At 43.7% G+C, this 16,313-nt stretch overlaps 1 protein-coding gene across 3 annotated transcripts; it reads right to left on the reverse strand.

Moving 5' to 3' along the window:
* Window positions 1-2,921: 2,921 nt before the first annotated feature.
* On the reverse strand, window positions 2,922-15,197 carry LSM7 (LSM7 homolog, U6 small nuclear RNA and mRNA degradation associated). Of its 3 annotated transcripts, none has more exons than XM_056569895.1 (4): window positions 14,977-15,197; window positions 6,731-6,821; window positions 6,086-6,157; window positions 2,922-3,379 (listed from the first exon to the last, which is right to left on the reverse strand). In XM_056569895.1, the coding sequence occupies exons 1-4, from the start codon at window positions 14,980-14,982 to the stop codon at window positions 3,237-3,239; spliced, it is 312 nt and encodes a 103-aa protein (XP_056425870.1). In that variant the 5' UTR covers window positions 14,983-15,197; the 3' UTR covers window positions 2,922-3,236. The 3 variants fall into 3 exon arrangements, with proteins under 3 accessions (XP_056425870.1, XP_056425868.1, XP_056425873.1); XM_056569893.1 differs by lacking the exon at window positions 14,977-15,197 and adding an exon at window positions 14,759-14,894; XM_056569898.1 differs by lacking the exon at window positions 14,977-15,197 and adding an exon at window positions 12,248-12,294.
* Between the last annotated feature and the right edge of the window lie 1,116 nt (window positions 15,198-16,313).

Below are 16,313 nucleotides of genomic sequence, written 5' to 3' on the forward strand. Positions count from 1 at the left end.
TCAGTCTATAAGACAGCTTCCACTACTAAGCCGGTCTAGTAAAGTAAGGAAAAAACACAACAGGTTTTAAAAAAATGTTTTATTACAAAAATCACTCCCCCACAAGCCCTCGTTAACCATTTTATTAAAATCAAACAAAGAAAAACGCTGGTCATCGAAGTAGTCCACCGAATCTGAAGGAGTCCACAGGATACACGGATCTGAAATGAGAAGAAAAAAAAAATATTTTACTACATTTATTATCACCTGCTCACACATCTCCTGCCCCGCACGACTACAACTGCCAGAATGCCCTTACAGTAAGGACATGCTGGGAGTTGTAGTTGTGTGGTGCAGGAGATGTGTGGGCAAATGACAAGCTTGTCCCCTGCCCCCAGCTGCAGGACTACAACTCCCAGCATGCCCTTACAGTAAGGTGGGGCGGAGGCTGGGCACAGTGTTTCCCAACCTGGGAGTTGTAGTTTTGCAACATCTGGAGGCACCCTGGTTGGGAAACACTGTTTTAGGCCAGTGTTTCCCAACCAGGGTGCCTCCAGATGTTGCAAAACTACAACTCCCAGCATGCCTGGCCAGCCAAAGCCAAAGCCTTTGGCTGTCAGGGCAGGAGCCCGGGCTGACATTACAGCACAGCCCCCCGGGCTACTCATACTGCCTCCCCGCTACCCTCACTTATGGGGACACTGATACACACCCCCCCCCCCCCTTGTCTCCCGCCCACTACAAGACTACAACTCCCAGCGTGTCCTCACTGTAAGGGCATGCTGGGACTAGTCTAGCAGACAGATGGGAGTTGTGTGGCGCTGGCAGGTGAGAGGGGGGGGATGTAAATCACTGCAGTGTCCCGGTAGCGCAGTGAGGGTAGCGGGGAGAAAGTATGTCGGAGCCCGGGCGGCAGTAGCTTTTCCTGCTCCATGTTGGAGCTGGAGTAAATTTAGTCAATTTTTATGGCCGTTGCGACAATTTATTGCGCAACTGCGACTGTCTCAGTTAATAAATTCCTGACCACTGCAAGTCAAAAATGAAAACTTGCGTAAATTAAGCGGGAAATTTTTTTTTTACTTTCTAGCTCTTGCTAGAGAAAGTCGCACAGAAAATAGGGTAGGCGCAATTGCGACAATTTTGCGCCAAAAATAGTCAGAAAAAAAATTACTAAACCCCTTAGTAAATGCCCCTCTATGTGAGCAAGAAGATAGGTAAGAAATAGAGCTTTTAAAAGCTCTTAAAATGTTTTAAAGGGCAGGGGATTGTTAGTTAGGGAACATAGCCTGAGTTAGTTTAGCAAAGTTTATTTAGAGACAGGTACTATTTGAAACGAAACAAAAATTAACCAAGTTTGGTATCTTTAAAAATTGTACTGACCCACAGAATAAAGAAAGCATTTGAACCATAATGTGAACCCTGAAAATTGCCCAACAAAATTGCGCAATTCCAAATTTTTTTCAATTTTACCTTACATAAAATGTTTTCTGGCTCCATAATACACATGATAAAATAAAGTATGCCATTGAAAAATACAGCTTGTCCCGCAAATAAGAAGCACTAATAAAACGTTGTCAGTGGTAACATTAAGGAATGTGAGGAGCAGCAAAAAAAATTTTTTTTTTTTTAAACCATCGCTGGGTCATGAAGGGGCTAAATATATGTAAACAACTCATGCTAATTTAGCCTTCACTTTTTGATAGGGTCAGATGTGCTGAATTTTTTGAATGCGATTTTTCATGTCTTACCGTAAAAGAGACGCATTCTGACACACAGCGGGTGGTTTTGTTTTCAATCTTAAATCATGGGAAGTGTATTATATGTGGTTTATCCACTATCAGCACAGGAGCCATGAAATAGACTGGGCTTCCAACTAATAATAAATTACACACTGGGTAAGCCATTCTATCTACAACACTCGCATTGCGCACACACACACAAAAACAAACAAAAACAAAAAAAAAAAAAAGGTAAACCTGCAGTCTGCTTGACAAGCCATTCTAAAAACTGAATGAATATGTGAAATAGGTGAAAGGTAGTTACTTCAGAAAAGAACTGTTTAGCAACAAAAGTATATACCGTATTTATCGGCGTATAACACGCACTTTTTAGGCTAAAATTTTTAGCCTAAAGTCTATGTGCGTGTTATACGCCGATACACCCCCAGGAAAGGCAGGGGGAGAGAGGCCGTCGCTGCCCGCTTCTCTCCCCTTGCCTTTCCTGGGGTCTAGAGCCCTGCTGCCGGCCCTTCTCTCCCCCCATCCCCGGTGGCATAATTACCTGTCGCCGGGGTCGGGTCCGCGCTGCTGCAGGCCTCCGGCGTGCGTCCCCTGCGTCGTTGCTATGCACGGCGTGGCGCACTGACATCATGCGCCGCGCCATGCAGCGCATAGCAACGACGCAGGGGACGCACGCCAGAGGCCTGCAGCAGCGCGGACCCGACCCCGGTAACAGGTAATTATGCCACCGGGGATGGGGGGAGGCAACGGGGCAGCGGCGACGGCAATGGGTGCCGCTGCTCCTCTCCCCCTGGCTGTCGGCGCCGCTTCTCTTCCCCTGGCTATCGGCGCCGGGACCGATAGTCAGGGGGACAGAACAGGCAGCGGCGCCGATAGCCAGGGGGAGAAAAGGGCTGGCAGCAGGGCTCTAGACCCCAAGAAAGGCAGGGGGAGAGAAGCGGGCAGCGACGGCCTCTCTCCCCCTGCCTTTCCTGGGGGTGTATCGGGGTATACACGCACCCTCATTTTACCATGGATATTTGGGTAAAAAACTTTTTTTTACCCAAATATCCTTAGTAAAATGAGGGTGCATGTTATAGGCCGGTGCGTGGTATACCCCGATAAATACGGTATATAAAAAAAAAAAGTCAGTAGTAAGTCAAAACATTATATTTTGTAAGTGTAAAACTATAGTCATATGAGCAAAGGGTAAAATAGTTGCAGTTGATGGGTCTTATTTGTAAGTGTTTATTTCAATAGATTATAGGTGTCATACTTAAACACTCAAAAAGAGGCATTAGCCAAAAAGACAAAAGACATAATTCCTCATAATAAAAAATGACAACATGTGAACAAAAGCAATGTATTTAGAGCAAGTCCCGACTTGCTTAGAATGGCATTCATCTGCCATCACAAAAGAAAATAAATTTTAATATTCTATAAAAAAAAAAAAAAAAATTACTGAAAAAGAAAGATCTTCAACTTGAAGTATGGTGCATCCCAATGGAATCTCTTGGTTAAATAGATCCTGTAAGAAAGCTAACCCTCTTGTTGCTGAATGAAAGGGTTTGGAATGGCCTCCATGCCATCCTGTGGACAGATCAGAACCACAGATGTCCCTCTACAAACAACAAGTCCAAGTTGCCGTGTGTCTTCCGTTAGTTTGTATTGATCATCTGGATCTAATGGGGAAAAAAAATATATATATATATTATATGTTAAAGAGATTATATAGTTTAAGGGGTCAAGTATTTTCCTCAGGGAGAGGAACACCGCTTCCGGTGTAAAGCAGAGATTCAAAAAACCATTAGCATTTACAAAGCCCGCGAAGTGCTAATGGCCTTTTTGAATATCCGTTTTACACCGGAAGCGGTGTTCCTCTCCCTGAGGAAAATACTTGACCCCTTAGACTAGTCACAGGTCTCTCATCCTCAGCTAAGCCAGAACACCCTGCTCTGTACTGACGAGGGGCAAGCACCTCGAAACAGCTGTCTGGAAATGGGTCCTCTTCCCTTCTGGGGAGAATTCTGGCTTGGCATAAATCCCAATCAGCTTCTGGGACTTTGTAACTGGAGCCAGAGCTGATCTTAGGGCACGCTACTGAGAAGGTGGTGTGAGGAGTTACTTTGCATATATGTGTGTGTGTGTGTGTATATACACACACATATATATATATATATATATATATATATATATATATATATGTCACCAAACATGTTTTTCAGCTCTGTATTGTGTATTTCAACAGTAGGGATGTCCCGATAGGAAATTCTGCACGGTATTGGGAGCTTGTGCAAGTGCCCCAAATACCTTCTATCTGGGAGTACTACCCAGCGACCTAGGCTATATGTAGAACTTACTTATACACTGCACAAGAGCCTTGTTCTCTGTAAAATGTTGCTGCTCTGCTAACCCCATCACCCATTTGCAACATGGCATCCTATGGAGGAGCACTTGATTTTTAGGTCACCCTGCTTCCTTTGTATTGTTACACTTTGCTCGAAGCAGCATCAGCACACTGAACAAGGCAGCATCACGTTAATGTCACATGCTCCTCCATAGGACACCAGGTTACGGATTGGAGAATAAAGAAGAAACATTTTATTGTGATCTGTCTTTTTTGGAGGGATAGATGGAACTTGATGATCCCTTTTATTCCACACTTCTGCAAATTCTACTATTCTACAAACTGCAAAAAAAAAAATTGGTAATTCAGACATTGGTATTTTTCCCCTGCTGTTCAGGATCAATGTTACTAGTGCTAGGCGGTATACCGGTTCATACCGAATACAGAAATTTTTTTCCTGCACGATATGAATTTTGCCCATACTGCAATAGCGGTTGGGCGCCTTCCCCCCCCCCCCCTTTCAAATGAGTGAATTATCTGCCGCAGCGCGCTGTCCCCACATCAGGGAACTAATCATATGTGACCCGCGAATGCCGTTCTGCCTTTCTTCTGCCCTCCAATGAATTATCAGCTGTGCTGTCCCCACATCATGTCACCTGCAAGCGCTCCTCTGCTCATCCTCCTATGAGTTGCGGGCCGCCAGTGCTAGAAATCTGTACTGTACTAAAAATAACGTTGCCCGGGCTGCAAAAACAAAATAAACTTTAACTCACCTTTCGACGTTCACAAAGCCATCAGCCTATCACCAGCCACAGCCATGTCCCACCTCGGCCGCTGATAGGCTGAGCCCACTGTCATGTAAGGAGCAGGCCGGCTTCATACATGACAGTGAGCTCAGCCTATCACTGGCCGCAGCGATGTCCTGCCCCGGCTGGCGGCTCTGTGACTTTCCCGTCCCAAGGAAACAGCAAGAGGACCGCAGCGCAGGACAGTGAAGACTGGGAAAAGTCATTCGTAGTACAGGCGGTCCGCAACTCATAGGAGGAGGAGCAGAGGAGCGCTTGTGGTGACATGATGTGGGACAGCGCAGCTGATGATAACTCTTTGGGGGGGGGGGGGTGTTGGAAGAGAAGCGGCGCCCAGGACACATTGGGGGGGGGGGGGGGGGGGAATACTGTTAAATATCGTGGAACCACCATCACTTACAAAGATACCGTGATACATGTTTTTTGCTCATACTGCCCAGCTCTAAATGTTACACCGCAATCATTTGGACATTTTCACAGGAGGGGCCGCATGAAGAATAGGCTCAGCTTCTGCGCCTACTCCATCAACCCAATGCAGCTTTAAAATGAATTATGGTGGACTGAAGGAATAGGTTGAATAAATCATTAGTTTATACTAGGGGTGTGAATCGCCAAGAATTTGGCGATTCGATTCGAATCGCGATACCAGTGTGGCGATTCGATATATCCCGATATATCGCGATACCGTCTAGGTGACGATACATCGCGATATATCGCCCACCTGGGAGCATTCATAGATCCCAATAGACGCCGCTGTCAGCTTTGACAGCGGCGATCTAGTACTCCGGTGCTCACTTTTCTCATGTTATCCCGTCCGGGCTGCAAAATAAAATAAAACGCACTTTATCTTACCTGCCAACGAGCCCGCGGAGCTCCGGTACAGGTGTTCGGTCCCCGGGCTGTATTCTTCTTACTTCCTGTTAGTCCGGCACGTCACATGGAGCTTCAGCCTATCACCAGCGGAGGCGGGACATCGCTGCGGCCAGTGATAGGCTGAAGCTCCGTGTGACATGCCGGACTAACAGGAAGTAAGAAGAATACAGCCCGGGGACCGAACACCTGTACCGGAGCTCCGGGGGCTCGTTGGCAGGTAAGATAAAGTGCGTTTTATTAAAAATTCCACATCCCTAAAAGAATCGATTCAAAAATATTTTGAATCGATTCTGTATCGGCAAATGAAAAATCGCGATTATCGCGAGAATCGATTTTTTCTTACATCCCTAGTTTTTACTAACCTCTCATGTATTCTATGGTTCCATCCAATACAAGATTCAGTAAAGGATCAAATCCTTTTAAAACTCCACTGGCTGTAAAAGCAAAAAGGTATTTTATTAGTTTAAATATCACAGCAGTTGTGAACAAACCTATCACTGCAACAATCCAATAATCAACTTGTCCATCTTGACATCATCTGCTCTGCCTATCCTCTTTCCCTTTCTTCTCATAATAGCAGTGTTAGAGATTCAAACATAGAAGCAGGGAAGCTTATTCATGGCAGAAGAAGTTATTAGAGCACCTAGCTTGTAGTGGGAAAGGAAATAGGAACTATTTATTAGGAGATCTGAAAATGAATGAAAGAATGTATGCTCAAACTTGAAAGGGCACTCCAGTACTTGGTATCGGTTTTCATTAGTGTCACCCGCGCTATAACCCTATACCAACAGGTTAGTGTGGGTGACAACTGATGACAGATTCCCTTTAAATGGGGGTGATTGGTATGTATTGTTTGGCTGAGTTATCCAATATTATGTTGGATATCAGTATCCATAATGTAGGGCATTTTCATTCACGAACACATCTGTCAATCTCATGAAGTGTTAATAGTATATAGGTAGACAACTATTTATTCCTTAAAAATGAATAAGACATGCAAAACATACCTTCTCTACCACCCTGGAATTTCACTCGAATTGTCTTGTCAATGTATTTTGAAAGGTCAAGGATACTTTCCTTTTTCTTCTTTTCTTTATCCTTTATAACAAATAAAACAAAACAAAATAACTGAAATTAAAGTAGACTATGTGACTTCACCCCATTTTCTCATTTATAAAGTATATTGTGATTGCATAAGGGCTTTCTCCAAGGCTCCTTTCACACTACCCTTTAGTCACAGTAGTGTGATGGCTGTTATGAGGATAGTGGGAGCAATAACGGGAGTTATATTGGACGTTAGTGGAATCCCATTCAAGTGAATGGGATCCTCTTTGCCCGTTATGCTCCGTTAAAATAACGGACGTTAATGGCTCGCAAAGTTGAAAAAAAAAAAGAACAGATTTGTAATAGAGCAATTACACAGTGTGAAAGCAGCCTTAGCAAAGGCCCACTCAGTTCTTGTGCTTGTTACCCCCCACATGCTAAACACTAATATTATATTATAATATACCCCCCACATGCTAAACACTAGTTATATATATATATTTATTTATTAGGGATCGACCGATATCGTTTTTTTAGGGCCGATACCGATAATCGGTGGAGGTTAGGTATTAGTTTCGGTATTAGTTTCGGATATTCCGGTATAAGTTATCGGCTATTTATCCCCCCTCGACACCGCTGCAGAGCATTGATTTAAAGCGGGCGCTTTAAATCAATGCACTGCGGTGGCTTTTGCAGGGCCATAGACCGCCGCCGCCACCACCCGCTTCTCTCCCCTACCTGTCAGGGTGAGCCGGGCCACCCATCCTCCCTTCCTGTAGTGTCCGGCGGCGTTCCGGGTGGAGGGTGAACCGGTCCGGGCTGTCCTTCTCCGGGGGTCCTCTTCTCCACTCCGGGCAGGCTCCGGCCTAGTACGCTGCATAGACGCCGCTACGCCGTGACACCCGTGCGCAGCGACGCACCTGACGTCACGGCGTAGCGGCGTCTATGCAGCGTACTAGGCCGGAGCCTGCCCGGAGTGGAGAAGAGGACCCCCGGAGAAGGACAGCCCGGACCGGTTCACCCTCCACCCGGAATGCCGCCGGACACTGCAGGATGGATGGCCCGGACCACCCCCCATTTTTTTTATTGACTCGGAGGGTGGGTGAGGGGCCCGACCGGTATAGCGGTATGGGCAAAATCAATACCGGTATACCGCCCAGCACTACGGGGGGCGGTCGCGGTGCGGCGAATCGGGGGGGGGGGGGGGCGTTCGCGGTGCGGGGCATTATTGGCAAGGTAATTGCCGATAATGCCCAAAATCATGATTATCGGCCATACCGATAATCGGTTGATCCCTAATAAATATATATATCGCCCAACCTAAACCCTTGGACCTAGAAAGCTGATTTTTTTTACACCTGTTGTTATTAACATGTAGACGAGGAATAAGAAAGGATTTTTCGAAATTCAACCCTTAAGGGGGTGAAAAAGGGGTTGAAAGTTTGTATGGAAGTCTGTCATTTTTGAAGCTAGAAACTTTGTTTTTAGGCTAACAATTAGAGATAAAGAAACATGTATTTTAATGTTTTGTAAAATTCCACCCCTGAAGGGGTGAAATGGGGGTTCAAAGTTTGTATGAACTAACCCCTTGCCGCAGAGCAGGGGACCCGCCAATAACGGTGGACATCCACGATCATGCGGATGTCCGCCATTAACACCTCAGATGATGTGATCAATACAGATCACGGCATCTGCTGCAATGCGCATGTTAAAATAGATGATCGGATCGCCCGCAGCTCTGCCGCGGGGATCCGATCATCTGTAGTGGTGGCCGGAGGTCCCCTCACCTGCCTCCGGCTATCTCCCAGCATCTTCTGCTCTGGGATCAAGCAGACATGAGCAGAAGATAGCCGATAATACTGATCAGTGCTATGCCCTATGCATAGCACTGAACAGTATTAGCAATCAAATGATTTATGGGGACATAAAAAGTTGAAAAATGCAAAAATAAAAAGTGAAAAAAAAAAAAGTGAAAAATCCTCTCCCCCAATAAAAATGAAAATGTCCCTTTTTCCCATTTTACCCTCAAAAAGCGTAAAACTTTTTTTTTTTAAATAAACATATTTGGTATTGACGCATGCGTAAAAGTCCAAACTATCAAAATATAATGTTAATGATCCTGTACGGTGAACGGCGTAAAAATGCAGCTTTTTTTGTCACATTTTATTTAAAAAAAATTATAAAAAGTGATCTAAAAGTTTTATACATGCAAATGTGGTATCAATAAAAAGTACAGATGACAGCGCAAAAAATTAGCCCTCATACAGAAAAATGAAAAAGTTATAGGTGGTCAAAATAGGGTGATTTTATATTACTGATTTTGTACAAAAAGTTTGAGATTTTTTTAAGCGGTACAAAATATAGAAAAGTATCTATTTATGGGTATCATTTTATTTGTATTGACCCACAGAATATAGAACACCTAATTTTTACCATAAAGTGTACAGTGTGAAAATGAAACCCTCCAAAATGTGCAAAATTGTGGTTTTCATTTAAATTTCCTCTCTAAAAAAAATTATTCTTTGGGTTCGCCATACATTTTATGGTAAAATGAGAGGTTTCATTACAAAGTACAATACAGTACAGTGGGTCCAAAGCACAGAAGAAGGGTCAACTGTTTCCATTAGTTTTTCTGTGGTGGTTCCACTTATGTGTGAAACCAGACCAAACCATGGCGATTTTTAGCAACTGTGTTTTTGTTTTCTCCATCCTTTAGGATGTGTTTACATCAGCGTTTTTTATCTCCATATTAGAAATGAGCAATGGAGGTGGAGAAAGAAGGTAACGGATCCTGTTCATGTCAATGGGGTGTTTTTTATTTTTTTTAAATATCTGTTAAATTTACTTTTATTTTGAGCAGAGAAAGGACAGGCATGCAGAATTTTTTTGCCGTCATATGTAACAGAAGTTATACCGGATATAATACTTTAACGTTGAAGTGGTGATGCAAGTAACTATATATACTCTGTTATTTCATGGGTTATTGCTACTGAGAATGCTCACAAAAATTTAAATGGGCAATAACGGACATATCATATCCAGGGATGTGGAAATCCTATTGCCCGACGCCCGGGAAATGTAGTTCCAGGTGCTGGGCAAGTGAATTTTTCATACATTTAGCCCTGTATTGGGCTAGCAGGGCCAGCGCTCAGGGTGTACAGAGCAGGCTCCTGACTCGAGCCCGCTTCATACCAGACAGCCCCCGGCTGATTTTAGATGCCGGGGGCCACCGCTAATAGCCCGGCATGCAGCACTCGCCGTGGCCGGCTATTAACCTTTTAGTTCACCACTGTCAAAGTTGACAGCAGAGTCTAAAGCTTTCTTATAACCATTCCCCCCCCACCTCCCGCAGGGCGATCCTTAGATCTGCATTTGATTGAGCCTGCCTTGAGCAGGCTCAACCAAATGAACACAGATCAATGGAGTTCAATAGAACTGCATTGATCTGTATGAGGAATCTAATGATTCCTCCTAATAAAGTGTATTTTAAAAAAAAAAAAAGTATTTAAAAAAACACTCATTAACCCCTTCCATATCACCCCCCTTTTCCATGTAATATGTAAACATAATAAAAATAAAAAATTTTGGTATTGGTGCGTGTGTAATTGTCCGAATTATAAAAAAAAATTACATTTTATTTATATACGGTCTATGTTGTTAACGTAAAAAAAACGAATCACAGAATTTTATTTTTTATGTTTATAACATCATATCCCAGTAAAAAGTGTTCAAAAACTCTGATCAATACCAAAATGGTACCGATACATACAGCAGATTACGGCCCAAAAATGAGCCCTTATACAGCCCGGTATACGGAAAAAATGTTATAGGGGTCAGGAATTATTATTTTTTTTTAAAGGAAGAAAAAATATTTGGTACTGGTATAATCAGGCCGACCTAAAGTATTAAAATACTGTATTTATCGGGGTATACCACGCACCAGCCTATAACACGCACCCTCATTTTACCAAGGATATTTGGGTGAAAAAAGTTTTTTGCCCAAATATCCTTAGCAAAATGAGGGTGCGTGTGTGCGCGTGTGTATACCCCGATACACTGTTTCTTACCCCGCAGAAGCCCCCAGGAAAGGCAGGGCGAGAGAGGCCGTCGCTGCCCGCTTCTCTCCCCCCTGCCTTTCCTGGGGTCTAGAGCCCTGCTGCCGCCGCTTCTCTCCCCCTGGCTATCGGCGCCGCCGCCGACAGACAGGGGGAGAGAAGTGGCAGCGGCACCCATTGCCGGCGCCGCTGCCCCGTTGCCTCCCTCATCCCCGGTTGTATAATTACCTGTTGCCGTGGTCGGGTCAGTGCTGCTTCAGCCCTCCAGTGTGGCGTCCCCTGTGTCACTGCACCGCGCAGCGCATAGCAACGATGCAGGGGACGCACACCAGAGGCCTGAAGCATCGCGGATCCGACCCCGGCAACAGGTAATTATACAACCGAGGATGGGGGAGGAAACGGGTGCCTCTGCCCCTTCTCTCCCCGTCTGTCGGCGCCACTTCTCTCCCCCTGGCTATCGGCGCCGGCAATGGGGCAACGGCACCGATAGACAGGGGGAGAGAAGGGGCAGCGGCACCGATAGACAGGGGGAGAGAAGCGGCGGCAGCAGCGATAGACAGGGGGAGAGAAGGGGCAGCGGCACCGATAGACAGGGGGAGAGAAGCGGCGGCAGCAGCGATAGACAGGGGGAGAGAAGGGGCAGCGGCACCGATAGACAGCGGGAGAGAAGCGGCGGCAGCAGGGAACCCAGGGCAGGCAGGGGCAGAGAAGCTGGCAGCGGTGGCGGTCTCTGCACCTGAAAAAGCCTCTGCAGTGCATTGATTTAAAGCGCCTGCTTTAAATCATTGAACTGCAGCGGCTTATCGGCGTATAATTTTAAGGTAGACTTTAGGCAAAAAAAAGTAGCCTAAAAAAAAATGCGTGTTATACGCCGATAATTACGGTAATGTGTAAGTTTGACCACAAGGTGAATGGTGGGGAAAAAAAAAAAAGAAGAAATCCCCCAAATTTACATACTATTTTGATTTAAATTATTTTGTCTACCAGGACAAGTGGATTTTTTTTTTATGAGGGACAAGTAGATTGTGCTCCGCTTTAGTCCCTTGGACAAGTAGTTTTTTTTTTTTAAATGTCCACACCCGATATCGGATTTGAACAATGTTGCGATGTAAACATAGTAAACATCCAAGAGCCACAACTTTAAAACTAACATTGCCATGTGAGGACTTATTAAGGTAAGGGTATTTCTTTATAAATATTTTGAGGTTGTTTTTACAGAGTTCACCACACAGTATAAGGGTGCGTTCACGCTGAGGAATTCAAGAGGAATTCACGAGGAATAATTTCGGTAAGGAAATTGTTGCCTTCTCCAAGCGGAATTCAAGCAGAATTTCCATGCGGAAATGAAGAGGAATGAAGGAGGAAGCTATTTAAATCTACTTTTCTGAATTCCACTCGAATAAGATATCGTGCAGATTTTTTTACCATTGACTTCTATTGGATTCTGCTTGCGGATTCCACCAGCATGCTCTTTCTTCAAGCGGAAAGGAATTCAGCATCGGAATTCTGCAAGCAGAATTTCCACAGTGTGAACAGGACAGCAGAAATAACATTATAGTCAATGGGCAGAGGAGATGTGCATTAATTTGGAGCGGGAATTCAAGAGGAGCTACACTGCTAATTTTAACTATTGAGTGACCACTGCAGTCCGCAAGATTGCATTTCTGTGAACTGCCTATTGTGACTGGCACCTAGAAACTTTTAGTTTTTGCCACTGACCGAACAGAGTTTTCATCACTTTCTATTTTATTTTTTGAAGAGAGGAGACTTTTTCAAGGGTTACCACTAGAGATGAGCGAACTTACAGTAAATTCGATTCGTCACGAACTTCTCGGCTCGGCAGTTGATGACTTATCCTGGGTGCTCCTGAGGGCTGGAAAAGATGGATACAGTCCTAGGAAAGAGTCTCCAGCCCACAGGAGCACCTGAAAGCTAAACTCATTTATGCAGGAAAAGTCATCAACTGCCGAGCCGAGAAGTTCATGACGAATCGAATTTACTGTAAGTTCGCTAATCTCTAGTTACCACCTTGATACGTCCACTTTAACCCTTTCCCGACCCATGACATACATGTACGTTATGGGTCGGCTCCCATTCTATAACACAGGGCCACACCGTGGCCCCGCGTTATAGAATGGGAGCCGACCCATGACGTACATGTATGTCATGGGTCGGGAAAGGGGTCATAGTGGCTCGGGCCCGGCACCTAGCAATGGCCGGGACCCGTGGCTAATAACGCGCTGTGCCGCGCGCTATTAACCCTTTAGACGCAGCGCTCAAAGTTGAACGCCATGTCTAAAGTGAAAGTAAACTAATGCCGGTTAGCTCAGGGAGCTATTTGGGATCACCCCGATGAAATCACAGCATCCTGAACAGCTTACAGGACAGCAGGAGGATCCCTACCTGCCTCCTCGCTGTTCTATCGCTGAATGACTGCTCAGTGCCTGAGATCCAGGCACGAGCAGTCAAGCAGCAGAATCATCGATCACTGGTTTCCTATGAGAAACCATTGAACGATGTAAAAGATCAGTGTGTTCACAGTATGGGAGCTATAACATTGCAAAAAAAAGTGGAAAAAAAGTGTTAATAAAGGTCATTTAACCCCTTCCCTAATAAAAGTTTGAATCACCCCCCTTTTCCAATAAAAAAAACAAAAAAACTGTAAATAAAAATAAACATATGTGGTATCGCCGCATGCGTAAATGTCCAAAATAAAAATACATAGATAATTAAACCACATGGTCAATGGCGTACGCGCAAAAAACTTCCAAGTCCGAAATAGCGTATTTTTGGTGACTTTATATCAAGAAAAAATGAATAAAAAGCGATCAAAAAGTCCGATCATTACAAAAATGGTAAAGCTAAAAACTTCAGATCACTCGTCAAAAAAATTTGCCCTCATACCGCCCCGTACACGGAAAAATAAAAAAGTTATAGGGGTCAGAAGATGACAATTTTAAACGTATACATTTTCCTGCATGTAGTTATGATTTTTTCCAGAAGTACGACAAAATCAAACCTATATAAGTAGGGGATCATTTTAATCGTATGGACCTACAGAATAATGATAAGGTGTCATTTTTACGGAAAAATGTACGGTGTAGAAACGGAATCCCCCAAAAATTACAAAATTGTGTTTTTTCTTAAATTTCATTGCACAATTTTTTTTCCTGTTTCGCTGTAGATTTTTGGGTAAAATGACTGATGTCACTGAATTGGTGGCGCAAAAAATAAGCCATCATATGGATTTTTAGGTGCAAAATTGAAAGAGTTATGTTATGTTTTTTAAAGGTAAGGAGAAAAAAAAAGTGCAAAAACGGAAGCCAACCGGGTCATGAAGGGGTTAATGTATGTTTACACGTGCTGTATAAGGATTTGTGTGTGGAAAACCTGCAGATTACGGTAGCAGCAAAATGCAAATCTGCTGTTTGTGAATTTAGCAAAACTTAATATAATACAATGTTTATTCATTTCCCTAGGGCAGTGTTTCCTAACCAGGGGGCCTCTAGCTGTGACAAAACTACAACTCTCAGCATGTCCAGACAGCCTTCGGGCATGCTGGGAGTTGTAGTTTTGTCACAGCTAGAGGAACCCTGGTTGGAATACACTGATCTAGGGATTTACTAATGACCTTGACTTGCTTCATTGACTTATGTCAAAATATATCTTTCTATTGGTATCCCAGCAATATAGCCCCAAATCATGATATGAACAGGGTCCTATAAACATTACAGTCCACAGTCTACAGTCTACGTCACAACATGGGGCTCTACAACTGTTGCAAACTACTACTCCCAGACAAAGGCTCATAGGGCATGATGGACGTAGTAGTTTGGAACTAGCCTGAGAGCCACAGGTTGAAGTACACGGCCATAGACTGAGGTAGAAAGGCTTCACCATACGATAGTCTTCCCTTCTACCCTCGCATCGCCATACCGATAAGGAGGTAGCCAGCATCCCCCTACATTGTTCCCCACATGGTACAGACAATACTGAAGCGGCAGCTCGTTACAAGGTCGAGCTGCCGGTTCTCCCACATCCTGAGGCCTGAAGGCGTCGAGTATGCTAGCGCCATGACAGATACACTATGACTACGATAAAGCTAAACGATACATTTTCCTCCTCAACAAGTTCACAAAGCGTAAAACACTCACCGCCATCTTTCCGCGCCTCTTTCTCCGGGTCCGGAATCTGTCACTTTAACTGGCTCGTGGGGGAGGTTACCGTATCGTCCTACTTTTAGCATCTCTTTTTTCCTGTCTTTTTTAGTTGGTTTTTCAGCAGGTCAATGCTTTCATGCAGTTTAATATCGCCTCTAGGTGTATAATAGAGCAGGCAATTTATTTACCGTGCTAAAACTAACATTAAGTTAATAGAAAGTCCCCTTCCCCTGTCCATTTTGGTACAGCCCGCTCTCCAAGCCGCTTTAAACTGCTGAGGCCAAACTGTGTGGATTGTGCCGGGAAAGCCATTTTGGAGTAGCCATTTGCGGTTACTTTAGTGTATGTTGTCTCCTTGTAAATGGCGGTGAAGAGACATCCTGGAGCCACTCAAACTCCATACATTGTGCTATAGGGTTAAGTATCTATTTTATTACAGTAAAAAAAAAAAAAATGGCAGCTATACGTTTGAGTTCACACAACGTATCTGTCCCCTCAGTAAAATACTCAGAAGAATGAACATGTTTTGTTGGCATGTGTTTAGTGCATAATATCTGACTAAATTAACCCCTTAATGACCAAGCCCATTTTCACATTAAGGACCATGCCAATTTTATTTTTGCGTTTTCGTTTTTTCCTCCAAGAATTCTAAAATCCATAACTCCTTTATGCATGGTAGATCCAGGGGGTCCCCAGCAGCGGGACCCCGGCGATCTGACATGTTATCCGCTATCCTTTGGATAGGGGATAAGATGTCTAGGGGCGGAGTACCCCTTTAAGGACCAGTCCAATTTTATTTTTGCGTTTTTCATTTTTTCCTTCTCGTCTTCTAAAATCCATAACTCTTTATATTTCCATGTACAGACCCATATAAGGGCTTGTTTTTTGCGTGACCAATTGTACTTTGTAATGAAACCTCTCATTTTACCATAAAATGTACGGCGAACCCAAAAATAAATTTTTTTAGGGAGGAAATTTAAATGAAAACCAAAATTTTGCACATTTTGGAGGGGTTAGTTTTCACACTGTACACTTTACAGTAAAAATGATAGGTGTTCTTTATTCTGTGGGTCAATACGATTAAAATGATACCCATAGTTAGATACTTTTATATTTTTGGACCACTTAAAAAAAATCTTAAACTTTTTGTACAAAATCAGCAATCTAAAATCGCCCTATTTTGACCACCTATAACTTTTTTATTTTTCCGTATATAGGGCGGTATGAGGGCTCATTTTTTGCGCCGTCATCTGTACTTTTTTTAGATACCACATTTGCATATATAAAACTTTTAGATAATTTTTAATAATTTTTTTTTTAATAAAATTTGA

The sequence above is a fragment of the Hyla sarda genome, chromosome 1 (assembly GCF_029499605.1).
Source record: "Hyla sarda isolate aHylSar1 chromosome 1, aHylSar1.hap1, whole genome shotgun sequence".
In the NCBI taxonomy this organism is placed as follows: Eukaryota; Metazoa; Chordata; class Amphibia; order Anura; family Hylidae; genus Hyla; species Hyla sarda.

Excerpts from the sequence above, each read along its gene's own strand:
- LSM7 (XM_056569893.1), bottom strand. The coding sequence starts at position 14,779 with ATGCTGGCTACCTCCTTATCG. Across the intron at positions 6,158-6,730 it reads ATTCCAGGGTGGTAGAGAAG|CCAGTGGAGTTTTAAAAGGA; the intron begins GTATGTTTTGCA and ends TTGCTTTTACAG. Across the intron at positions 3,380-6,085 it reads AACCATAGAATACATGAGAG|ATCCAGATGATCAATACAAA; the intron begins GTTAGTAAAAAC and ends TTTCCCCATTAG.